Genomic DNA, 25,791 nt, shown 5'->3' with positions numbered 1-25,791 from the left:
CTGTCTCACCTTCTCAATGAGGTCGATACAGGCCTGCAAATCCATACCAAAATCAATGAAAGTCCATTCAATGCCCTCTTTCTTGTACTCTTCCTGCTCCAGCACAAACATGTGGTGGTTGAAAAACTGTTGCAGTTTTTCATTGGTGAAGTTGATGCACAGCTGCTCAAACGTGTTGTACTGGAAAGGGAACAAATATTTTCTTATCCTTCCATTAATAGAAAAAAGAGGCCTAGGTTTATTGTAGATTACTCACATCAAAGATCTCAAATCCAGCAATGTCCAGCACTCCAATGAAGTACTGGCGAGGCTGCCTGGTCTCCAGTGACTGGTTGATTCTAATTACCATCCACAGGAACATCTTTTCATAAATGGCCTTAGATAGAGCTCCAACAGCATAGGTGACCTGTAGAACAGGGAATATATTTAACCATGTCGTATATTCGTTAGAGTAAAACATGTGGATATATGCTTAAAAACACAAAGACATTCTCAGAGAGTTCGCCAGATGTTTTTTTATCTACTTTACTCTTTGGGGGACGACCTTTGACCTAGGGAACCATCTCTTATCAGTTGACGGATGGGCTCAGAAGGTATGTTCTTGACCCGTGTGCCCTCATGTTCGGACACTAAAATGTGCCCTTATCTAGTCAGAAATGCCATGTGGGATGCGTTATATCTGAAGTCATGGGTGGAACCAAACTCCCTATATATGTGTGCTTTCATCCCCTGCAAGTCAGATTTCACCATTTGGCTGTGTGATGTCTCCGAGTCTCTAGAGCTCGTCCTGACCTGTGGTTTCTTGTAATAAACTTTGTTACACTGAAACTACTTGGTCCTCGGCGTCCTTCCTTCATCATCAACAACTTCAACAACACCCGGCTGCTTGTGTTTACTACAAACTTGGCGTCACGTCGGTAACGAGCTGTGTCCTACTGCACTTACAACGGCTTTACGAACGGTGAGGATTTCTCATTTTAATTGACCGCTGGTAGTTCATCGTAGTTGTTGTATGTGTCTATGTGTCTACACCGTTAACGGACCTGTTTTTATGGGCGTGTTGTGTTGTTTGATGTGAAGTAAAGATCCGTGCTAAATTTGGTTTTGTTTGCGTGATGAATGACGCAAACAGGGGGGATAAATGATATTAAGGTGAAGAAAAGTGCTAAAAAGTACAGGAAATAGTTTAATATAGTTTCATTGTAACGATAAAGTGGTTAAATGGCATTGTGCAAGTTTGGGAAGACGGGCCCTCAACTTTCTAAACAGTAAGACATGTGTGTATTAACCACGGCGTTGCAGTGGCTAAGACATAGACAGTATTTGATTTAAAGAGAAAATTGGGATAAACCTGGATCCAGGGAATTTTAATTAATAAATAAGTGTAAAGTGATAAGAGAAAGAGTAATAAGACAAAAATAAGAGTAAGGAAATGATCATAGGAAGAGCCGCTAATTTGGATAGTGGAAGCCCTCAGTGAAAACAATTATCAAGAAAACTAGAAAGGAAGTGGCGCTCCAGCAACAATGTTGAAAACCTCATAGAATGGAAGAATAGTGTTAAAGAATATAAAAAGGCTCTCCACAAAGCAAGAGCCGCCTACTATTCAAAACTAATAGAAGAGAATAAAAACAACCCCAGGTTTCTCTTCAGCACTGTAGCCAGGCTGACAGAGTCACACCTCCACAGAACCCAGTATTCCTCGATCCCTAAATAGCAATATCTTTATGACCTTTTTTAATGATAAAATTCAAACTATTAGAAATAAAATCAACCATCTCCTGCCCTCAATTGGCACTAATACCCTCCCAACAACAGAAATCTCAGAAACGGCTGAGAATCCTACCCATTACTTAGACAGCTTCTCTCTGATCACCCGTGATCAGTTTACCAAATTAATCTCAGGTTCTAAACCAACAACCTGTATCTTAGATCCCATTCCTACCAAATTACTTAAAGAAATTCTGCCCCTAATTGATATTTCGTTACTTAACATTATCAATCTGTCATTATCATCAGGTTATGTACCACAGTCTTTTAAAATAGCTGTCATCAAACCCCTACTCAAAAAACCCACCCTAGACCCAGAGGTTTTAGCCAATTACAGACCAATTTCTAACCTCCCCTTCATTTCTAAAATCTTAGAAAAGTGGTAGCCAATCAGCTGTGTGAGTTTCTCCAGGAAAATAATATATATGAAGACTTTCAATCGGGGTTTAGAGCCAATCACAGTACAGAGACAGCCTTGGCAAAAGTCACTAATGACCTTTTAATAGCCTCAGATCAGGGACTTGTGTCTGTCCTCTTTCTGTTAGATCTCAGTGCAGCATTCGACACAATTGACCATCAAATTTTATTACAAAGACTCAAACAGTTAATTAACATTAATGGAACCGCCCTTAACTGGTTTAAATCGTATTTTTCTGATCGCTCCCAATTTGTGCAAATTAATGATGAGTCATCTGTGCGCACCAAAGTTAATCATGGTGTTCCACAGGGCTCTGTGCTCGGCCCAATTTTATTCTCATTATATATGCTTCCACTAGGAAACATTATCAGGACACACTCGGTAAATTTCCACTGCTATGCGGATGACACCCAGTTATATTTGTCAATAAAACCTGAACAAAGTAATCAATTAACTAAACTTCGAACATGTCTCAAGGACATAAAAACCTGGATGACCCGCAATTTTCTCTTATTAAACTCAGACAAAACAGAGGTTATAATACTTGGCCCCAAACACCTTAGAGATGCATTATCTAATGATATAGCTGCGCTAGACGACATTGCCCTTGCTTCCAATGAAACAGTCAGGAACTTGGGAGTGATCTTCGATCCTGATTTATCCTTTAATAGTCACTTAAAACAAATTTCTAGGACCGCTTTTTTCCACTTGCGTAATATTTCAAAAATTAGACATGTCCTTTCACAAAAAGATGCAGAAAAACTAGTCCACGCCTTTGTTACATCGAGACTGGACTATTGTAATTCATTATTATCAGGCTCCAGCAGGAAGTCGTTAAAGACTCTACAGCTTGTCCAAAATGCCGCAGCACGTGTCCTGACGAGAACAAAGAGAAGAGAGCACATTTCTCCAATATTAGCATCGCTACACTGGCTTCCAGTTAAATCTAGAATAGAATTTAAAATTCTCCTCCTCACCTTCAAGGCCCTTAATAATATAGCGCCTTTATACCTTAAAGAGCTGTTAATACCTTATAAACCCACTAGAGCACTCCGCTCCCAGAATTCAAGCCTACTTGTCGTCTCTAAATTCTCTAAAAGTAGAGTAGGAGCCAGAGCTTTTAGCCATCAAGCCCCTCGGCTGTGGAATAATCTACCACCTTCAGTTCGGGAGGCAGTCACCATCTTTTCGTTTAAAAGTAGGCTCAAAACCTTCCTTTTTGATAAAGCTTATAGTTAGAGCTAATTAGTGCGCCAGAACGTTACTTGTTCTATTTTGTGACACATGACACACAGAGCTTCTCTTTCCAGCTTCTCCTTCCTCTTCTCCATCCCTATCCCCCTTCCCCGGAATCCCTTTGCTTTATCACCCGCAGATCCAGGGCCTCTATGGCCGCACCATGGATTACGGTTTGTGGATCGCGCACCGGGGGTCGCGGTGTTGGATCCAGTGTGGCGGATTCTGAGTCATGTGGGCTGATCGTGGTGCTGGTGGCGGACCCTGTGTCGCGTTGGCATTGGGCACGGGCGGTGGACCAGGACCGCGGTGGTGGCTTGTGATGGGTCCTCCTGGTGGGCGGCGATGGACGGTGACTGAGGACTGGAGTGGCGTCTGGTCTGGATGGTGGATCATGGTCTAGATGGTTGCTGAACATTGGACTGTGCTTGCAGCGGGACTGCTTGGCATGTCATGTTGGGGTTGTCCTTCGGGATGTCTACCCTCATCAATGCTGCTAGAGACTTTGATTATTGATGATGTTGTCCTGCACGTGGCATCTATTGCACTTCTGTCCGTCCTGGGAGAGGGATCCCTCACATGTGGCTCTCTCTGAGGTTTCTACATATTTTTACCCTGTTAAAAGGTTTTTTTGTAGTTTTTCCTTACTCTTGCTGAGGGTTAAGGACAGAGGATGTCACACCCTGTTAAAGCCATATGAGATGAATTGTAATTTGTGAATATGGGCTATACAAATAAAATTTGATTGATTGATTGATTGAATGAAGGAGCTGATAGTATGGGTCCTGAAAAGCCTCACCAGAGGTCAGTTTAATAACTGAAGATTGTAGAATAAAAATTTTGATTGTATGTTTCTATTCTAAACATTTGTTGACGAACAAGTGTCGGATGAAGCCCCTCATTGAATAATATCTATAAAAAGTAGCATAAATTTGACAGAGATATACAGCGAAAAAGCGGCTAGAAGCATGCTGTGTGACTGTGATATGAATTACTTGTTTTTGAGAGTTTAGGATGAGTGCTGTTTTTCTGTTTGTGAGTTGAATTTGCAGTGTTTTTTGGATGTGTGTGCCAGAAGTGAATCAGCACAACTGAATAAACATATGAAAGGACTGGTAAAATATGAGCCTTGTAATATCACAATGAGCCTCTATTCAAGGGGACTTGAAACTATGAGCTGTTCTTATAAAACAGACGTAATGAAATAATGAATCTCCTTAGGAGGACTTAATTAATATAACCACACCTTTGAATTCTTCTAACTGATGCACATTTTTTCCATGTGCTGGTGTGTGTGTGATAACTGTGGACATTGCTGTGTTCCAACTTTGTGAGAAATGCAGCAGGCACTGGTTGGTGTGATCTAAAGTTAATAAAAGGGAGATTTTTGTGATTGATTGAATATATATGTTGTGGTTGTGAACGGGAAATCTGATGACTTATAAAGACAGATATTTTGTTCTTTGTATTAAACAAAGCAAGTAGTCGCATTAAGGGGACTATTGCATTAGTCTTTCTTCCCTTGTATTCACAGCCCCCACCTTTCTGGTGTGTGTCTGTGTGTCTCTTGTGCATGACCATCCCTCTGGGTGTAGAAACGAGAAAGGGGATTTGCACTGAAATTAACAAACCTTTTGTGAGACACAGAGACAAACTCAAAGTTGTTTTAAAACCAATTCTTTACTGGGGTTTTAGCTAGAGCTGAAAAAAAACAATTTGTTTCTTTGTTTGTTTATGGTAAAGCGAGATTGTGCTGGCAGTATTAGGAATAACATTGCTTGTTTAATTATTGCTTGAACTTTTTATTTTATTTTATTTTTATTAAAATTGGACAATACTTAGTTAAGGGTTTACATTGGAAACAAATTGGGTTTAATCAGTTTTTTGGACTTTAAATAATGGATAAAGACAAAAAAATGCTAATAACAAAAATCTAAAAGCCACACTATGGGCTGACATAAAATGAGAATAATGTATCTGTTTTTCCTCACGGAGAGAGACATATCTGTGGTGCACAGGCAGTGAATTGAACAGTTAACTTTGCTTATGGAAGAACTGTTGAGTTATTGATACGGCTATGACTGAATAATATAATATTGAGAGCTTTAAAGATGTTATTAGAAAGAAATAACCTAAATTGTGCATTGATGATGTGTTATGTGCATTGTAATGGGTGTTTGGAGGCGAAAACTTCTGTTGACCTAGTGCTGGTAAATAACATGTGCAAATGTGTCCAAATCATACTGAATTGTTTGTGCTGCTGTTAAAAGGACCCGATGGGTTCCAAGATACTAAATCATTACCTTTTTTTTTCCCTTGTCCATTTATGGTGGGTGAGAATTGAGGTGGAGAGGTGAAAAGACAGCTGGCCGTTACAACTCGCGGCCTGAGGGCTTGCTGACTTCAATGTGTGCAGTCCTGTCCCCAGTCTAATCAAGGCCAGTACATTTTATCCACCAACTCTTTGTCAAAAACCTGCATTATATATATTTGTATGTGTTCCCATTTATGTTAATATTGCTGATTCACATTTTTTACCTGCTTTCATTTGTGAGCTATTGTGAGAATATTAGTAGAGTACATTCATCTGTTTACATACACATGAAAGACTACATGCTGTGGTAGTTCAAAATAATAAACAAACATATTGGGCTTGGCAACGGACTGACCAGAAAATGCTTTGAGCTAACTAATGGAATTTGATTGTTTGGTTTAAGCTCCGCTAAGAGTTGCAAAAGTGAATTTTGCTGTTTGAGCGTTGTTTAGTCTGATCTGAGCTGTGTTGGAAGCTGTGTTGGAGATTCAATATTATGACTGTTTGACGATTTTATGTGATAAATAGGTTTTTCTTGCTACGATTAAGAGCACATTTGGTGACAGTCAGTCACTGGTGGGAGTGCATCGTCTTTTTGTCGAATAATATAACGAGACTTTTGGGGTTGTGCTGTTTTTTGATTCCTTTTGCAGTTAAAAAAAGTGGGAGAGTAATTTAAACAGCTAAAGCAGCTTTAAATCTTAGCAATTACTTTTTAAAATTTAAAATTAGGGAGCAAAAGGTAGCTGGTACTATGGGGAAAAAGGACACTAAAAGTCCAAATAGAGTTACTCCTGTTGATGTAGTACAGAAGAATAATCCTTTGGTTAATGACATCTCAAACATTACAAAGATATCGGAGAGATGGCACAAACGTTGGCCTAAGATAGAACAACCATGGCCAGTAGAGGGAACTCTCAACCCGGATGTAATCCTAACAATGCGAGTACTTGTGTCCACGTACAAATCAGAGCAAGATAAGGGCAAACAGGGACAGAAACGCAAAGAAAAGAAACAGGTGGAGCTTGGCATTCTCCAGTTGTTTGAAATTGAGGGACAGAAACTGATCAAAGCTGCAAACGATAAGAGAGATAAAGACGTAAAGGAAATGGGACAAAATGAAAAACAAACAGAAAAACTGTTAGCAGACAGCGATTCATTTTGCGCCCATATGAACCCGGTAAAAAGACCTCCACCTTATCAGGAAGGAACTGAGTCTAAAAGACTCTATCCTCAGCTCCCAGTGATCAGTCAGGAGGGTAACTATTGTATCAAAGACGAGGAGGACAGAATAATAGAAACAGGACAAGCAGAAACAACGATAACGATGTATCCAAATTCCAAATCCAAAAAGAAGAGTTCCAAAAGTAAGGAGACAACGACAAGATCAGGAACTAGGATCAGAAGGAATATGGATATGATGAGCAAAGTGATCTGGAAGGTGCCATGGGAGGATATGACCCTGCAATTAGGCGAATACTGGCTAGAGCAGAAAGGAGAGGAGGTGAGACCACCAATGATAGTGAGAATGGAGACAGCGATGTAGATTTGGAGACCCGAACTCCTTCATCTGCAAGAGGGTTTCGTCCTCCGACATCCAGCACTGTAGTTGAAGAAGATTTACAGAGGTCTTTGAGAGAGATCACAAGTAAAATTAACCAATGTTTCTCTGATATGGAAACACCTACTACTCCAGAAAGACAAAAAATACTGGAGAACCAGGTAGAGGCGTTGCAGGAACTAAGGAAGGAGATGCAGAGAGATGAATCCCAGCCAGTGGGCATGAGAAATGCATTACGCTCAAGAAAACAGCCGGCACCTAGGAAAATGTTTCCAGTTGTCATCAGGGGGCAAAATTTGGAGTACAAGCCCTGGCAGACTACAGATCTGTCAAACATAAAAGACAAGTTACCTACTCTTCATGATGGAGCCCATTCTTGGATTTCAAAGCTGGAAGAGATTATGGTGGGAGACCAACCTGCCATGGGGGATATCAAGAGATTTTGGCTAATCTCCTTGGAATTCATGCTATGGAAGAGATTCTACAGAAAGCTGGATTTAATCGATATGTAGGAACTGCTGTGAATGACTCAGAACTGTTTTCTGCAAACAGAGGTCGAATGTGTAGAGCGCTGAGAGAGACATTTCCGACAAATATACATCCCGACAATATTTTTATTGAACCACTGGGACAGGAAGAGAATCCGAGAGCCTATGTGTCAAGAACTCATCAAGTATGGAGAAATGTCACAGGAAATGACCCAGATCTGAATCAAATGGCGCAGTCAATTTTGAGAGCCAAAATACAGAAGGGGTTGCCCCTGCCAGTGAGGAGCAAACTGGCAGAGGTGGTGGGTCTTGGAAGCATGGAAAAAGGTGTTTATACGGAGCATATAGCCCATCAGGTGGGGCTGTATAGAAAGAAGGAGCAAGATCAAAAAGAACAAGACCAAGAGACCCTCAGAAAACTTACTCAAATACAACTGGTGGATAATAAGAAGATGGAGAAGAAGCAAGCTCTGGTTATACAGAATAAAGCTCCACTAGATCAACCGAACCAGGCTCAGCTCCAATCGTTCCAGCCATCATCGGAGGCTCCAGTTGTTTCCTACTCACAGCAAGGTTTCGATCAAGCACAGAACTGGAGAGGAAGGGATCAAGGAAATTTCGGAAGAGGAGGAAGGTATAATCCTAATTTCCAACAACGTTCAGAAGAATGCTATAATTGTGGACAGTTAGGCCATTTTGCCCGTGAATGCAACAGGTCGGGAGGAAACTACAGAGGAAACTTCAGAGGAAATTTCAGAGGAAACCAGAGGAAACTTCAGCGGAGGATTCAGGGGCCCATCAGGGCCACCCAGGGGACCGGTGAACCCTTACAGGGGCCCTGAACCAGGATTCTAGAGGTGCCCTGAAGACTTGAGGGGGGGATGTCAGCTGATAGTATCTGGGCCGGAGAGAGATCCAACAGTAGAGGTGAAAATAAATAATCGACCATTGGAAGTGATGGTGGATAGCGGAGCTGCTTTTACCTGTATTCGGCCTGAAGATGCTATACATCTCCCCATGTCCGGTCAATTGATTCGGACAATCGGGTTTGAGGGAGTTAAACAGCTGATTCCTCTCACAGAACCAATTGATCTCTGCTACAAAAATCGGAAAATTAAAATACCCATATTGGTATCAGAACATACACCTATTGCACTTTTAGGAAGAGATGCTTTGTGTAGATTGGAGTGTACAATAAAGTGTGCACCAGGCGGCTGTCTGGTGGAGATACCAAATGAAATTTTTCACCAATCATTCATGACGATGGAAACTGAAGCTTCTTTAGTATTTTGGATTGGAAATCTTAATTCAGATCTTTTGGAGCCAGTTAAATTGTGGGAGAAGTTCATCATCGCAAACATGCCTGATGCAAAACCTCCTGAATATCCGTTTCACTGCACGCTCAAGCACTTCAATAATGATGCTCAACCAAACTCAGAGGAATGGTTGAATTATCAACCAAAGCAAGTTCAACTCAATTCAGGCTGTATAATTCTGGGACCACAAGGAGCAGCTATGAAGATACACAGAGATGACTATTTGGATAAAGAGTTTGATATCAAGAAGAGTGTGCCACATGTGACCTTGTTGGTGTGTGAAGAATATGCGCAGAAGCATATAGGAGAAATGATGGCAGAAGCAGAAGAAGCTGTTTTTATACCATTAAAAGAAAACCATGCCATCTGGAGGAGTGAGGATCAGAAATTCATTAAGATATGATTTCTGCTCAAGGGCAAGGAAAGCCACAAACTGTACGAATGACACATGAGACAATTTGCAGTGCTAAGATGGATTCAGACTCAATGAGAGAAGAGATGCTGCAACAAGTTCCAGAATGTTTGTGGTCTCGACATAGTTCTGATATTGAACTTGTGAAGTCAGCCCAACCAGTGAAAGCTGAAATCCGACCAGGAGTCAAACCTCCTTGGAAGAACCAATATCCACTAAAGGAAGAGGCAATCCGAGGAATTGAACCACAGATTGAAGGACTTTTGAAAGCTGGTGTTTTGAAGATAACACAGAATCCCCAGAGTAACACGCCTTTGTTGCCCGTAAAGAAGCGAAACGATTCATATCGCTTAGTACATGATTTGAGAGCAGTGAATGAAGTGGTAGCTGATTTTCCAGCAGAAGTGCCAGATCCACATACTCTGCTAGCCCAAATTCCTCCAGACGCGACACATTTCACAGTGTTAGATTTATGTGGTGCGTTTTTCAGTGTCCCACTAAGTATAGAAAGTCAAGGCTTATTTGGTTTCACATACAATGGACAGTTTTATGAAAATGAGAGATTGCCACAAGGGTTCAAACATAGTCCTCACATCTTCAATAAAATATTGAAGGATGATCTGGTAGGAATAGATCAGATGTTAAAAAGCACTGTGGTACAATATGTGGATGATATTATCATTTGTTCACCAGATGAGGAGACATGTCATAAGGACTCCATTAAATTGCTACAAATACTGGCAGAAAAGGGGCATAAGGCCTCTCAGAAAAAGCTGCAGTATTGTCAGGAAAAGGTAGCTTATTTGGGTCAGATAATAATGAAGGGACACAGAAGCATATCTGATAGCCATTTGGAGGCTATTCGCAAGGCTCCGAAACCCAGAACGGTCCGAGAGATGATGACATTTCTTGGTATCGCAGGGTATTCCTCAGCATGGGTAGAGAATTACGCTAGTTTGACGGGGGCCTTTGAGAGCTATGATCAAAGATACTGGGAATGACAAACTCCATTGTAATCTTTCTTGGACACAGGATGGCCTTTTGGCATTTGAAACGACTAAAAAGAAGTTGCAAGAGGCTCTGGCGTTAGCGCTTCCAGACTATTCTAAGAACTTCTTATTATATGTATCTACTTCCACTGGGGGAAAATATGCATGTGCAGTTCTTTGTCAACCAACAGGTACGGGGACAAGTCCTCAACCTATTTCCTACTATTCCACTGCTTATTCAGAAGTAGAGTTAGGGCTACCACTGTGCTACAGAGCATAGTGGGAGTTTCCCTAATGTACAATAAAGCATCATCTGTCACAATGGGTTATCCAGTGACAATTCTTACACATCATAGTCTCAGAAATCTTTTGAACTATGGTAAATACACATTGACTATGTCTAGGCTCAGAGACTATCATAGGCTTTTAGAGCAGGAAGATGTGACTTTAGCAAGGTGTACTACGGTAAATCCAGCTGAGAATTTACCAACTCCAGAAGATGGTGAGCCACACGATTGTGTTCAAGAGGCTGAGAAATACTCTAGGCTTAGATCAGATTTACAAGGCCTCCCCTTGCATGAGGCGGACCTGGAGTATTGGACTGATGGGTCTTGTTATCGTGTGGGTGATAAGTTGAGTGTTGGCTATGCAGTAGTGAAAGCTCAGGGAACCGGATTTGTTGTTGAGAAGGCTGCAGTGATTCCACAGCCTGCGTCTGCACAGCTTGCTGAGCTTGTGGGGCTAACTGAAGCATGTTTGTTGGCAGAAGGTAAGCGAGTGACAATATATACTGACTCTGCATATGCACATAATGTTTGCCACTTGTTTGGATCGGTGTGGAAAAATCGAGGGTTTAAGAAAACAGATGGCTCTCCAATACAACATCACGGTCAGATCATGAAATTGTTACATGCTATGATGAAGCCTAAAGTGATAGCAATAGCTAAATGCGCGGCACACAAGATGGATGCATCAAAGGTTTCACAAGGGATTAGAGCGGCTGATGAAGCTGCAAAAGCAGTTACAGGAGCAGATAAATTGGGAAAAGTTCCTCTGGTCACTCATGAAGTGAACTTGGAAGACAAAGTTACACTTAAATTTGTGATTTTGATGCAAGAAGCTGCTCCTGAAATGGATAAACAGTTGTGGTTAGATCGAGGTGCCCACCGGAGACTCTACTAAACTTTGGAGAAATCATGAGGGACTGATAATAGCACCTCCAGACCTGTTGGGTCTAATGATTCAGGAGGCGCATGGCTTAGCTCACGTTGCAGGGGGGGAAGTTAGAAGAAAAATAACAAAGGAGTTTGGATTTTGGGCACCATGTTTGCTTGAACAGATTGATTATGTCATAGGCAGGTGCACAATCTGTCTGAAAAACAATGTTCGGAGGGGAGTGACGGTTCCTCCTGGTTACATTCCAACACCGAGGGGTCCTATGCGTGAACTAGTTGTGGACTATGTTGACATGATAAAACCGATTGAAGGTAAGAGATACATGCTAGTCGTTGTGGACAGATTTTCACGATGGCCTGAGGCTTGTCCAACCAAGCGAAAGGATGCTCAGTCAGTTGCCAAGTTTTTATGCAAAGAGGTCATAAGCAGGTGGGGACTTCCAGATCGAATATTCTCAGACAATGGGAAAGAGTTTGTGGATAAGACAGTTAAATTAATTCTGCAAAAACTGGGAATAAAGCAGCGTCTTGGAGCAGTCTATCATCCGCAAAGTCAAGGGATGTGCGAAAGAATGAATGGTGTTTTGAAAAATCGTACTGTTAAAATATGTCAGCACACAGGTTTGAACTGGATAGCAGCGCTTCCACTGGCGCTAATGGTATGTCGCTCTAGTGAGCTACGTGATCTGCATATGACACCTCATGAGTTGATTACAGGAAGACTGATGCCAACGCCTTGTTTACGTACAAGTGGAAAGGGTCCAAGCCTGGCCCTTTTGGAAGATGAAATGCGGGCGTATGTCACATATATGGTTAATCTGCATAAAAGAATATCCACATATGTTTCTGACAGGCAAAGAAAAGAGGAGGTGCAGGAGAAGCTCGATGAGCAAAAAAGGATCACAGTGCAACCTGGAGACAAGGTATTCGTGAAGGTGTTTAGAAGGAAGTGGTATAACGAACGCCGTGAAGGACCGTTTGAAGTGGTGCGTAGTACTGGAACTGCGGTCCAAGTTAAAGGATCTCCAACATGGTATCATTTATCACATTGTTTTAAAGCACCAAGTGAAGAGACATTACACTTACAGAATCAAGATGTTGAAGGTTCAAGAGAGCCAAGAGACAATGTTGAAGAACCTTCATCAGATAGGGAGATGCATGAAAATCCCCAGAGTCAGAAATCAGAAGGAGAGATTGTCCAAGCTGTGGACAATGTTGATGATTCTGTGCACATTTCTGATAATGCCAGGAATGACTATGCAGTTAATGGACAGGAAGGAAGATTTAGTGACATTGTTTTTCAACATGTCCCAGAAACGGCAGAACCTATTTCAGTTGCCTACAAAGCACCGGAGACATCAAAGGGCTGTGACCCCAATGCAGAACAACTCAGGGATCCAGTTAGACAAAGGAGCCCAAGACCAGTTAGGAAAAGAGTTAAACCAGACTATTACTAGATCAAGGGTTGAAGTAACCGTAGGAAGGTCAGTACGACTTCCATGTCAGTGTACAAGAGAAAATAGTGGTGAAGGGAAACTCAGAGTTGAGTGGAAAGATAACCATGATAAGGTTCTATCTCTGTCAGGGACATTACCAATAAGGAAGCATACGTTAATTAATGACAGAAGGATAGCGAAGGTTGAGGGAGATTGTAGTCTTCATATATATAGGCCTCAACAGCAAGATCAAGGTGATTATAGGTGCTCTTTTTATAGTCAACTTTCTGGGAGTGAGCGGTCCGAATTGGGATTTAGAGTTCATATAGTGACACTCATGGTAAAAGATTTGTGTCCTGTTGGAGTTGCAGACTCATCTGTGACAGCTCAGAAGGCTATTTCAGACATAGATAATGACTTATTTGACTCTGATCGGAGACCAGAACAAATGATTGATCAATACCAAACATTACAAAAGAGAGACAACAAATGGAGAGCGTTTGGGTTTGATCCTTCAGTGTTACGAATCTCAGACCCATGGGCAAGCAGGAACTTATGGTTCCAGCAATTGACCGGTCGGTTACTAATTGGAATGGTCCATGTGTGGTAAAAATTCCATCGCCGAACACATGGTCTTCAATTTTAGAGACTACACCAGAACCACTAACCGCTATATGCCAATCTTATGCACTATCATGGCTGTTGTATCAGCAGCGGTCAGTAATAGATGTAGTGATGGCCGTATCAGTAAATCTGTTTAAACCAAGATCCACTTGTTCTTGGTTGAAGGAACTATCATATATAAATTTACTTGATCGGCATGAAGATATCAAAACCGCGGTCCCTGATGTAATGGTAGTGATAGCAGTGAGAGCTGACAGTTGTTTTTGTTCAAACAAAACATACGATGGGCCAGGAATGTTTATGGGGATATCAGATTGTGACGATTATATGATGGATTTAAGTAAGCATGAACATAGCATTGTTAATGACACATATGAGGTAACTTTTCATGTACCAAATCACAGACAAAATAAAACTTTAAAGGTACGTAACCAAGTTCTGCCTGGGAATGTTACTATAGGGAATTTTAAGGATATTTGGTGGGTTTGTGGTGAAAAGGCATACATATTTCTACCGTATGGGTGGACAGGATGCTGTTATATGGCAACATTGAAACTTCCATATGAGGTTATTACTATCCAGAAGGGAGAAGAGCCAGTTGAGGTCCAATCCAATTTCATTCCCGGAAGCAGGAAGAAACGGGAGATGGCACAGTTTAACAATTTAGAATCTATAGCAGAGAAGTGGGGTATAGGACTACTTCCATGGTATGGGGTGACATTCTTGGCAGATCACATTGATAACATTACTTACACTCTACAGGGTTTTGCAAACGAAACCATAAGAGGTTTTGAATTTTTGTCAAATACTCAGAAAAGCCATAGACTGACGTTGCTAAAACATGACATGGCTCTCGACTACATTTTGGCCAAACAAGGTGGCCTATGTCTGGCTTTGAACTTAACTGGAGATGCTTGTTATACTTTGATTCCTGACAGCTCTGATAATATGACTAGCGTCATAGATGCAATGAAGGCTATAAGAGATGCGTTTGGGCCATCAGAAAGCGCTGGATGGTCTGCAAATTCTTGGTTGCAAGAGAGATTAGGGCCTTTAGGAGCAGTGCTAGTTCAGATTTTGGCAGCGCTCCTTCTGGCATTGAGTGTGATGTTTTGCTTTTGTACGCTATTGTTGACCTTTGCGACAGTTATGATATTGAGATGGGTTGGAGTGGTGATGCCCGGTGATCAAACTCAGATGCCATTATTACATAGTGTTGACACAGACATTGATGAGGACAAAGTGATAAATGACTCAATGGTGGAGTCATATCCATTTTGAACATTTGACAATTATTATAGGCATGGCATTTATCTCAATTACTGCTTAGTTATTTTGTAGTTTCTTCTTATATTAGTGATGTTTTAGCAAGGGGGAGATGGACACTGCGATTTATATTTTCATATTTACTTATAGAATGTTAATCTGTATTTGATGTTTTAATTTGTGTCTGTCTTATATGCAAAGATACTGGTTTTCTTTTCTTTCATTCTAGAACATATTGGGGGAAAATCACTGAGAGGATGGTTGATATTCAGGGACTCTTCAAAGATGGAAAATACGGATTGACTGAAGGACTCTGGACAAAGATAAAATATCCAGATTCAACATGTCATCAATACTGCTGAGAAACGTGCAGTGTTCTTTATTTTTATGTTTTCTCCGTAGATGTAGAAGTGATATTAAAAATGAATTATATTCTTTGAAATGTTAATTACTTGGAAAAATGACATTTTCTGTTATTAGGTAAATATACTGGGATCTCAGATGTTTTCTTTTTCGTGATCTTTAAGGATAGTGGTGTTAGGCAGGGAAAGGTCCATTGAAAGCTCCAATGGGGTAGCCAGGCTGACTTTGGACATTATTTTGTTTTTATTTGCTGAGATTCCATATGAATTTGCTTAAAGTATTTTTCTTATGTAATTTGCTAAATTCCTCATTTCAGTAGCATGGAGTATGACGTATGGCCGCCTGGGCAGAGGGGTCATGAGAGAATTTTCCTGTCTAGTTTGTTTGATGGATATTGTAGGAAAGAGCTGCCTGACAGGTTTTTCACTCTGACTCTTAAAAATTCCATAGCTGTTGCAATGTTGTTAAAATTATGCTGTAGACGGTTTGTTATTTTTGTAATGATCATGTACCTGTATGTTTTATTCTTTTGATTGTTTTGAGACTTTGTTTAGTCTCGAAGGGGGGTTTATGTCGTATATTCATTAGAGTAAAACATGTGGATATATGCTTAAAAACACAAAGACATTTTCAGAGAGTTCACCAGATGTTTTTTTATCTACTTTACTCTTTGGGGGACGACCTTTGACCTAGGGAACCATCTCTTATCAGTTGACGGATGGGCTCAGAAGGTATGTTCTTGACCCGTGTGCCCTCATGTTCGGACACCAAAATGTGCCCTTATCTAGTCAGAAATGCCATGTGGGATGCGTTATATCTGAAGTCATGGGTGGAACCAAACTCCCTATATATGTGTGCTTTTATCCCCTGCAAGTCAGATTTCACCATTTGGCTGTGTGATGTCTCCGAGTCTCTAGAGCTCGTCCTGACCTGTGGTTTCTTGTAATAAACTTTGTTACACTGAAACTACTTGGTCCTCGGCGTCCTTCCTTCATCATCAACAACTTCAACAACACCCGGCTGCTTGTGTTTACTACAACCACTCAATACAATACAAAATAAAAAACAGCTACATTGAACATTTTTCCTTATGGAAAACAAGGTTTGAAGCCGGCATTCGTGATATCTTACCTGGGCGACACTTTGTCCCTTGGTGACCCACTCATTTCCTACTTTGACTCTGGGGTGGCAGAGACCTTTGATGAGGTCAGCACAGTTCAGACCCATCAGATAAGCTGATTTGTCAGCATCTGAGGAAGGACAGGGAATATTGTGAAAATCTGTGAGTTGGTTCCGAGCCAACATGACAGACAGAGCTCTTCTTACCCTCAGTGCCATCAGCCTCAGCCTGCTCCTCTCGCTGCCTCTGCTTGAACTTCATGTTGCCATAATGCATGATGGCACCAGTCAGTTTGTAAACAGAGTTCTTTTCCTCTTGAGTAAAGCCCAACACATCAAACGCACTCTGTGGAGGAGCACACAATAGTTTCTTAAATCATTGCAGCTAACGTCATTTCTGTCGTGACTTTTTATAGACAAACACATTTGGTCATTGTGATTATATCAGGGTTGAATTAAAATAAGTGAGCCTGACATCTGTTCCCATCAGTTCCTCCGCATCATCAATGGAGGCCACTTGGGTTTCTCCCTGAGAGATGGAGGCATAGTCGTAGGGATTATTTGTGATCAGCAGCATCTCTGGATGACATAAAAGAGAGGGTGAGCAAAGGTAAGACAAATAGAAACACAGCTTGAATATAAGAGCAGTGGCCTCCATGGGTATTATTTTACTTTGTTCCCCATATGAGCATCGCTCTGCACTAACCCAAGAGTTCAGGCTTCTTGTTGGAGAGAATCTGGTAGAAAATGTGATAATCTCTCTCAGCCTTGAGCTGGAAGGTCACACGAGACTTCTCCAGAAGGTCTGACAATTGAAAAATATAAGAAAGAAGATGCTTTGAGTTAAATCGACTGTGTCACAAAACCCCAAATTATCTTTGTAGAAGTTAATGGTACTTTGATAAGGATTTTCTTTTGTTCTCACAGGTTTCGATATCAGCGGAGGCTAACTTTCCCCTGGCATCAAAATGAATTCTGATGAATTTACCCTGAAAGGATAAAGTGTGCATCAATAAAGATATCTTCATATCTGCTCATGCTGATAATTTGTTTTTATGGTAACTGAAATAATATTGACGATACAATCACAGAAAGATTAGAAGCTCACAAATCTAGATGAGTTGTCATTCCTGATGGTCTTGGCGTTACCAAAGGCCTCCAGAGCTGGATTAGCCTGGATGATTTGATCCTCCAGGGTACCCTGACACAGAGAAACAGTGTGTATGTTCAAAGTGTAATTTCTTACACTTAGACTCTAATGACATCAAGTGATATTTGTCTGGTTTGTGTCAGTTTAAAGAGCCTCTGAAACTACAAATGATATCAAACACAATTTTAGTGGTAAAAAAAGTAGAGGATATTCAGTGCCACAGCATCGAGAAATTATCTTAGCAGTTGCAACTTAATGTAGGGAATTTTTATTGTGTACTTATTTTGTGTGTTCTTTAAGTCAATTTAAGGCTCAAATAAACCACACAACTATCATAGGTAAATATTCACCTTGTCTTTGGTAACGTCCTTCTTCAAGCCTCCAGCTGCAATGCTTGCAAAATATTGGATGACTCTCTTTGTGTTGACAGTCTTTCCTGCACCAGATTCTCCACTGCAAATACAAAGTGAATGCACATTGTAGAATTATTATTATTATGTATCGTTATTCCAGAGTATATAGTGTGACAGATGCTTTATAAGTGTATGATATTACTTACGTAATCAGAATTGACTGGTTTTCACGATCTACAAACACAAGAGTACAACTTTGTCAGTCTCAAATTTGATTATGTTTATATGTATTGAATATTACTCAACACAGCACATAACCTAGTCTTAGCAGGCTGTACCTGCCAACATGTACTGGTAGGCATTGTCAGAGATGGAGAAGATATGAGGAGGAGCTTCAGCCCTCTTCTTTCCTCTGTAGGCAGCAACCACTTGTTGGTTGTAGACTGGAAGCGCCTTGTAGGGGTTGACAGTCACACAGAACAGCCCAGAGTAGGTCTGAAAAAAACAATCATTTTGACATCATCACCATTAAGGCATCAGATCTTTGCCCTTTTTGGACAAAATCTTTTCAATGCTTCAATTCTCCTCCACTCTCCGACCCCTCAAAGAAGTTATACTTTATTACCTGTCCATTATTTTTATTCATATATTTAGTGAATCAATACAAAATAAATGTTTTATCACATTTAGCGCTTAGTAGTTTCAGTACCATGCTTGGAGTAGCACACAAAATAGTTTATTTTTTACTCACATAGATCATCCATGCTGCATAACGCTCTTTGAGGTTAAACAGCACGGCTGGTTCATGGAGGAAGGTCAGCATGGCCATGTCCTCAAGCTTGTCAAACTTTGGAGGATTCTGTTGCATAATCTGAGAGTCCTTGACAACCACAGTCTGAGGAGATGATGCAGTTTTCTGATTAATATGTGACTGTCAAACAGTTTTCAAATAGAAATGTTGTTCTAATGAGTGAGAAGGCAAACATTCAGGCAACATTATTCCTGTCAGCATTGCGAGTGTATCATTACAAATAATGCCATACATTGCTTTTGCCAGATTGCAGCGATACCTCACCTCATCACTCAGCTGCTTAGTGTCCAGACAAGAGACACTTTAATTGCAGCTGCACTCAGGGTCTCATTTGGAATCCTATTCACACTCCCTCTGTGATCGACAGTTTGAATCACACAGATTAACACCAAGATTCACACTTGCTCCCAGACAAGGACTCGAACATGGATTCAAACTCAAACTCCGATCTTGTGTTTCTTGTGCTGCTTTGACCCTGGTCACTGCATTGACTCTCTAAATCCAAAGTTTAATGGGTTGAATCGTCAGGCACAATGAGTGTGCTTACCATTTGGTATGCCAGGCCAGATTTACCTATTTACCTTTGCTTGTCTTGTACTTCTGTATATTCCATGATTATTGGATTTTACACTGCATTTACACTGTTGACATGTTACGGATAGTCTTTTATAATAATTGAATGGTTTCAACTATAATAAATAAAATTATGTGTTGTCAATATTAAAAACTAAATGCTAACACTGACCTTCCCTCTCTGTGTATCCACAGTGACCTTGTCTCCATCTCGGCTTGTGATGGTTGCCTTCACAAACTCTTCCACTGGATCTGGGACAAAACATTCCTTCTTTATGTCGAAGACACGCATGGAGGCCTCCATACGCTCCTTGTCCGACTTCCTCAGGTACGGGGCTGCAGCCCCAAACACAGACATCTCTGCATCCCCCATGGCTGCACTAAAGTACATACAGTCAGCAGAGAAGATTAGGAATTCCTCCTGTCCCTATCGGACACCATCACATCTGTAATATGATAATGTAGAACTACTGGTTTAAAGGATCTCTTTATGTTGTCTTTTCTCCAAAGTTAATGAATCTTTAAAGATCCAAAAGATCTTATGGGCATAAATTGAACTACCCAAGAGTCTGTATCTCTCAAATGTGAAAAACAGAGGAGAATTATTTACCTATGCGTTCAACTCAGAGGAGAGGTGAGCTCAGGCTTCAGAGACTCTACCAGTGTTCCGCCTGCATTGTGGCACATAGAAATATAAGTACGACATTCTGAGGTTATTGAAAAATGTCTGAATCAGCTGACGCACATCGACATGAGTAGAAATGAAAAAAGATATAATTTTAAAATAATTTGTCCAACTTAGTTAGGAGTTAAGAGGTTAAGTATAACTTACAAAGGCATATTTTGTTAAGCATCTATGTCAATTCTGCATTAACCATTACCTCTATTCCTTTAAATTGGATCAGTTTGAAAATACTTTACCTTGAGTTCAGGCAATAGAAAGACAAATTGTGAAAACAGCATCTGTGAAAAAAAATACAACTATTTATTCAGACTTACGAAGGCCAGGTGAAGAAGACGAAGCAGCTACTGACCTGCAGGGCAGCAGAGATCAAATATATAACCCCAGATCAACCAGCCTTACAAGGCCAAGGGTGCCTCCCTGACCTGATAACTAACACACATACACACACACACAAACACACACATCAACAGGTACACGAGTACCACACATACCATCATTACCTCATACACACACCACACGCGCACGCACGCACACACACACACGCGCACACACACACACACACACACACACACACACACACACACACACACACACATGCACAAAAACACACACATACACACACAAACACACACAGACACACACACATCACCATCACTTTCATCTCTTGTGACAGGGCTCTCAATGGCCCTCATGATGTTTGGCTGCCCTCTCTGCTTGTTTGTCTCCAAATAATGTGACTTTTTGGGAGCAGAGCCAGGAAAAATTCTCCAGCATAACTCGCCTGTGACTCACCCAAGCATAGATGCTCTATCTCTAATTCTACTAATAAAACTTTTTGTTTTTTATCATCTCATGTGCTAAATTCTTTTACCAAGTGATGACTGGTCGTGGACAGAAACCAGATTCTGTCAGTGAGGAGGAGTAAACACGAGCATGTCATAACAAGACAAGTATTTTGTTTTTAATTGTTACTGAGGTAAAAAATGTAATTAGTTATTAAGTTCTGATTCATTTTAAATGTAGAGATTTATCTGGTGACTGCTTTCTAATCACAAAGGATGTGGTATGTGTGCAATTGTTGTCAGGGTAAGGAAAGTATTTTCGCAATGAAAAAATAATCTATAAAAAAGGGGGCTAGATTTATTACGTTTTTTTTTAAGTTTTTTTCAGTAAAGCCTATTTGCTAACTGATGTTTTTGTTGTTTCATATTGTCGCTTGTTTTTATGATTGTCTGACCTCATGTTGTTGCTTGTTAATTGGTGAACTGAAGATAATTTTGAGCTAAAGTGAACAATTAAGTTCTAATCTATTCTTTCTGTACTTAGCTCAACTGTGTAGAGCAGAGCAGGTAAATGGTCTATATTGATGTTGGTCGTTTCTAATCTTGATGGTCACTCAAAGCCATTGCCATTCAATCAAATCGGTCAATTAATGCCATTCGCCCATTCAAACACACATTCATCTGTGTGCAGAACAGAGGCAATTTGGGTTGCATTATCTTCTCTAAGCACATTTCATCACATGGAATGGGGAGATCCCTTCTACCTCCCTCTACCTCCACTTATATTGGAAATAATGGTAATTTGATGATAATGACAGGTAATTCCTGCTAAAAAGATTAATTCAGGTAGGAAGCCATTTATATGCTTGGTGGCAAACAGCTGCATCCATCACATATCACTGGTCTGACTTGCTGCTCTATTTTAAGGCCCTCAGCTGCTTTAGTCATGCTCTTTCTGTAGGTACCAGGAAAGGTCTGGATTTCTCAGTAATCTCCCACAGCGGGGGGTTATTTGAAATGTCCCTTAGTTATAAAATTGTTTTCCGAGATACTACTACACATTACTGCAGTGCTACAGTAAAACCATATCTTCATGACAATATTTGGATTCATTTGCACCAACTACCCTGTAGCTGTGGCAGTTCTTCCGTTCACCAGGTGCTAATTGGTGTCTAGAGCACTCCTTCCTAAATAAGAGCAGGGCTAAGTGGTTGGGTGAGAACCTGTAAATGAACACTTGTCTCCACCAGGCTTAAGGTGTGTTGTATATACACTGGGGATAGTCAAGCTACATGTGTTTTACATCCTTTCAACAACCACTGCTAATGATTCAGTGACAGCTCTGTCATGACCTTGAGCATGAAGCCCTACGGGCCGAAGAAATACAGCTGACACACACGTCAAACATACACAGTGATATTCTTGTTAGACACAGAAACACTAAAGTGACCACATCTTCAGAGTTAAATTACCTCATTGCAGTGTTGGTGAAAACTTTAGAACTCTACTGTCACTTCAGGCTCAATTTAAATTCACTTCAGTTTTGTTTTTTTCTAGTTAAAGCAATAATGACAAAAATAGTCATTAGAGCAAAAATGGCAAATGGTCTGTGTTTATATATAAGTTATAGATAGAGCTTTTCTAGTCTTGATGACTGCTCAAAGGGCTTTACAGTACAATTTTACATTGACCCATTCACACACACATTCACATGTGTCTATGTGCGGCACTTTCACACTGTCAGCACAGCCATCAGGCATATTTTGCGGTTCAGTGTCTTGCTCATTGACGCTTCAGTACATGGAGTGAGGGAGACTGTCTCTACCAGCTAGAAAAGAAGCATATATGTGTGTTTATATTTGCTAAGTTAGGTTCTATTGTGCAATAATCACAAGTCATGGGGTGACTAGATCTTGACGTTTGATTCCGTTTTCAATGGTTTTCATGTTGGCTCAAGTGAAGCGCATCAGACACTCTTAACCCTCACTTTATCTTCATATTTATATCTTTCATAATTGGGATCAATAAAAAAAAGAAGCATAAATAGCCCTATAGATAATTTAAAATAGATTTAGACATTGATTGCAGCCTTTTTGTTGTTGATAGGTCAGCTGCTGTGCCAGACTCAGAGCTGCAGACTCCTTGCTCCCCGTCCTGCAGCACCAGCAGTGCCTTTTGTTTCTGCGTAGTTTACACTGACCAATCAAATCAGAGATACTTTATGTGCTCAATAATTTAGTGTTGCCTATAACAATGTTATATGATTGTACTGAATAATATTTGAGCTGTGTGTTTTGGGCTGAGATGGCAAAGAGTCAAAGAAAATTCTAAAGTGAAAAGCCTTCAAGCCCTCTGAGATGCCCTGAAAAAGGAAGCAATAATTTGTGCCTTCACCCAAATTTTGTGTTTCCATCACTGCCGATCGAAGCTGGAGCCAATAACACTCTTGACCGCTGAAGAGTTATTTGACCTGGGAGCTATTGCCAGTAGTTCTTTCACAATGAAGACAAGAGCCAAATGTTAGTGGGTGTTTGTGTATTTTTTTTTATCTAGTGTGACAGAGGCTTTAGAGTGTTCCAGTCCTCGACTGCTCTTGCCATTGAAAGCAGCCATCACCATCGTTCTCTCATCGTTTTGGCATTAAGCATGTATGCAGTTTATTAATACTTTGAGTGTGGTGGATAATAATAAACCTTTTGTTTAATACCTTCCCTGAACCCACTGCTAACCGCTCCATAAAGTCAGACCCTACAAACAGAGTTTGAGGCTGGTCACACTGCCAGTGGCACTTTGAGCCTCAGAGCAGCCTGGGAGATAAAGGCTCACTTTAACTATAATTTGGACTGAGTAATGCAGCGACATTATCAAGGGAAAAAAAGCTGACACAAAAGGTTTTATAATACACTCATGACACTGAATATTTGTGAAGTTCAGCATGTGATTAATATTTAATAGTTTTAAGCGGGGAATGACTTTTTAAATAACTGTGGCTAATGACTTTCAATTGTATGGGATACGGCAGCCATTCCACCATAAAATCTTGAATGGTTGCTGCAAATTCACATGAATACATACCCATGCTATAATTTAAAGGGCCAAACGTGTCCATCCATGTGCTTCCTTTTTGGATCTGTTCATTGGAACATTTCCAGCAGCAGGATGGGCAGAGCAGGTTGGACAGGCAGCTGCTTGTGTCATCTGTCAGTGTTTTAGGGAGGATTAGAGGTGAAATGCTACAGCTGACAGTTCCCCTGGCTGCCTGGACGCCACACAGACACCAGGCCCTTTAATGGATCTAAACACCTTGCCAGCAAATGGAGACGTGAGTATGTGGGACTATCTGCTTTATTCAATAATAATATCACTTATTAAAATGGAGTTAATTAAAATTAGGGATGAGAAAATAGCACAGGACGTTCCAGAATTGGTGCTCAAGCTGCACAATGAAACAAACATATGTATTTGAGCATCTACAGAAGTTGTTCACAATATAGCTGTGAGTGAAGGGTTTATTTGAACTTAGACACCCACCATGCAACTAATTTTTACTTTAAAATAGCAGCTTCAAAATGTATGGAGGACAAGGCATCGATCCCCAGAATCAGGGAGAACAAGTTCAAGAGTAATGTTGAATTGTCAGTTAAAAGACTTAGAAGTAGCTTTAAAACTTAAGATTGTTGTTATCTCTTTATATATTGTAAAAAAAAATCAATAAAACATGTGTTCATGTCCAATACTCAACAAGGAAACTTTTGAAATATGAACAATTCTGAAAAGAAAAACCATTGTGACCTGAACTTCATTACAAAACAGAATAATTGAATGCCCATCAATTAGTCAATCAACTTGGAGCACATCACATTAATGCTATCTTGATGTGAACGGAGCAGGCTGCGTGAACAGCATCAGGTGAGCAAAGCTGTTTATCCTTAAGAATGATTATATACACTATGTGTTTGTTTGCATGAGGTTAGATATTTAAATTATGTGTTTCTCAGACACTCACACAGGGTAGAGTTCAGCAACAAAGGTTGTGTTATGTGGGTATTACTAAAAGCTCATTCAGAGTAAATTGTTTAACATGGTGTGACTAACATAGCTGTACTCTGCTTTCAGGGAACCATATGGAACTTCCCTCTGATACCTGCAGATGTCAGCAACAGTACAGAAATCGAACTGTACTGTAAATGTTTGTAGTGGATGAGATGCAGTTGCAGTTGCACTACAGAATGATCAAATAGAGCCGTCTTATTGGATGTTAAAATATATACTCAGGGCTGTTACACAAAAGAAATGAATTTCAAAAGATTTTCCACTGTTGTTTTCAATTTTGTTTGATCCTTTTTCCATAACATAGTCAGGGCTGTATTGCAATCATTGGGCACTTTGATTTCTTCAAACTATGTTTCTATAACCTTGTCCTCACATTGGTTGGAATTCAGAGACTAATTTGTTGTTTGATTATATAAATATGATTGCCTTAACTTGGCTTCTATTGACTTTTAACTCACGTTCAGTCACAGCTCTGTGAGATTAGCTGACATATTCCTGGATCAGCATCATTTATTCAACATTAGTGATTCATCAACTGATTCCTTAAATTGTCATCTGTCCACACATTGACGAGGGCCTAAACATGCTTGAAAACTATAAGACAAAGACTTTAAAATAGCTTTTCGTATCCATATGCTAAACCCAACAGGAAATCAACAATTTTGAATCTATTGGTAAATCTTTCTTGCAATTTTCTCACAAACGTGTCCTAGAATATTAATCTATCTAATCTCAACATTTGGATGATTTAAAATTGTTTTAAAATTTGTTTAGTTTTTTGTATTAAACAGATTTCCGAAATATCATAATATCAGCTAAGAGTTAAATAATGTCTCTCTTGTACTCTAGACTTCATGACTGAAATCCCACAGGATGTCAACAATTTAGAATTTTGTG

The 25,791-nt window shown here is 40.2% G+C and overlaps 1 protein-coding gene and 1 long non-coding RNA gene across 3 annotated transcripts in view; one reads left to right on the top strand and one right to left on the bottom strand.

Moving 5' to 3' along the window:
- Positions 1–20,391, bottom strand: part of LOC133969053 (myosin-7-like) — a 28,259-nt gene extending 7,868 nt beyond the window's left edge. Inside the window, exons 1-15 of the mRNA XM_062405381.1 lie at positions 20,374–20,391; positions 19,985–20,045; positions 19,547–19,754; positions 18,742–18,885; positions 18,329–18,485; positions 18,197–18,224; positions 17,988–18,090; positions 17,596–17,688; positions 17,413–17,476; positions 17,194–17,292; positions 16,963–17,066; positions 16,695–16,833; positions 16,500–16,618; positions 257–406; positions 10–180 (exon numbers count right to left, since the gene is read on the bottom strand). Coding sequence (XP_062261365.1) covers positions 10–180; positions 257–406; positions 16,500–16,618; positions 16,695–16,833; positions 16,963–17,066; positions 17,194–17,292; positions 17,413–17,476; positions 17,596–17,688; positions 17,988–18,090; positions 18,197–18,224; positions 18,329–18,485; positions 18,742–18,885; positions 19,547–19,747 — 1,572 coding nt within the window. The 5' untranslated portion in view covers positions 19,748–19,754; positions 19,985–20,045; positions 20,374–20,391. The remainder of the gene's footprint in view (positions 1–9; positions 181–256; positions 407–16,499; positions 16,619–16,694; positions 16,834–16,962; positions 17,067–17,193; positions 17,293–17,412; positions 17,477–17,595; positions 17,689–17,987; positions 18,091–18,196; positions 18,225–18,328; positions 18,486–18,741; positions 18,886–19,546; positions 19,755–19,984; positions 20,046–20,373) is intronic.
- A 3,193-nt stretch (positions 20,392–23,584) lies between these two features.
- LOC133968670 (uncharacterized) lies at positions 23,585–25,151 on the top strand. Of its 2 annotated transcripts, XR_009924120.1 has the most exons (3): positions 23,585–23,732; positions 23,994–24,163; positions 24,958–25,151. It is a non-coding gene; the product is annotated as an uncharacterized LOC133968670 (long non-coding RNA). The 2 variants fall into 2 exon arrangements; XR_009924119.1 differs by lacking the exon at positions 23,585–23,732 and having other exon boundaries at positions 23,739–24,163.
- Positions 25,152–25,791: the final 640 nt, after the last annotated feature.

This window comes from Platichthys flesus, chromosome 14 (assembly GCF_949316205.1).
Source record: "Platichthys flesus chromosome 14, fPlaFle2.1, whole genome shotgun sequence".
In the NCBI taxonomy this organism is placed as follows: Eukaryota; Metazoa; Chordata; class Actinopteri; order Pleuronectiformes; family Pleuronectidae; genus Platichthys; species Platichthys flesus.
Note: the sequence above shows the minus strand (reverse complement) of the source record. Positions and strands in the feature narration are given on the sequence as shown.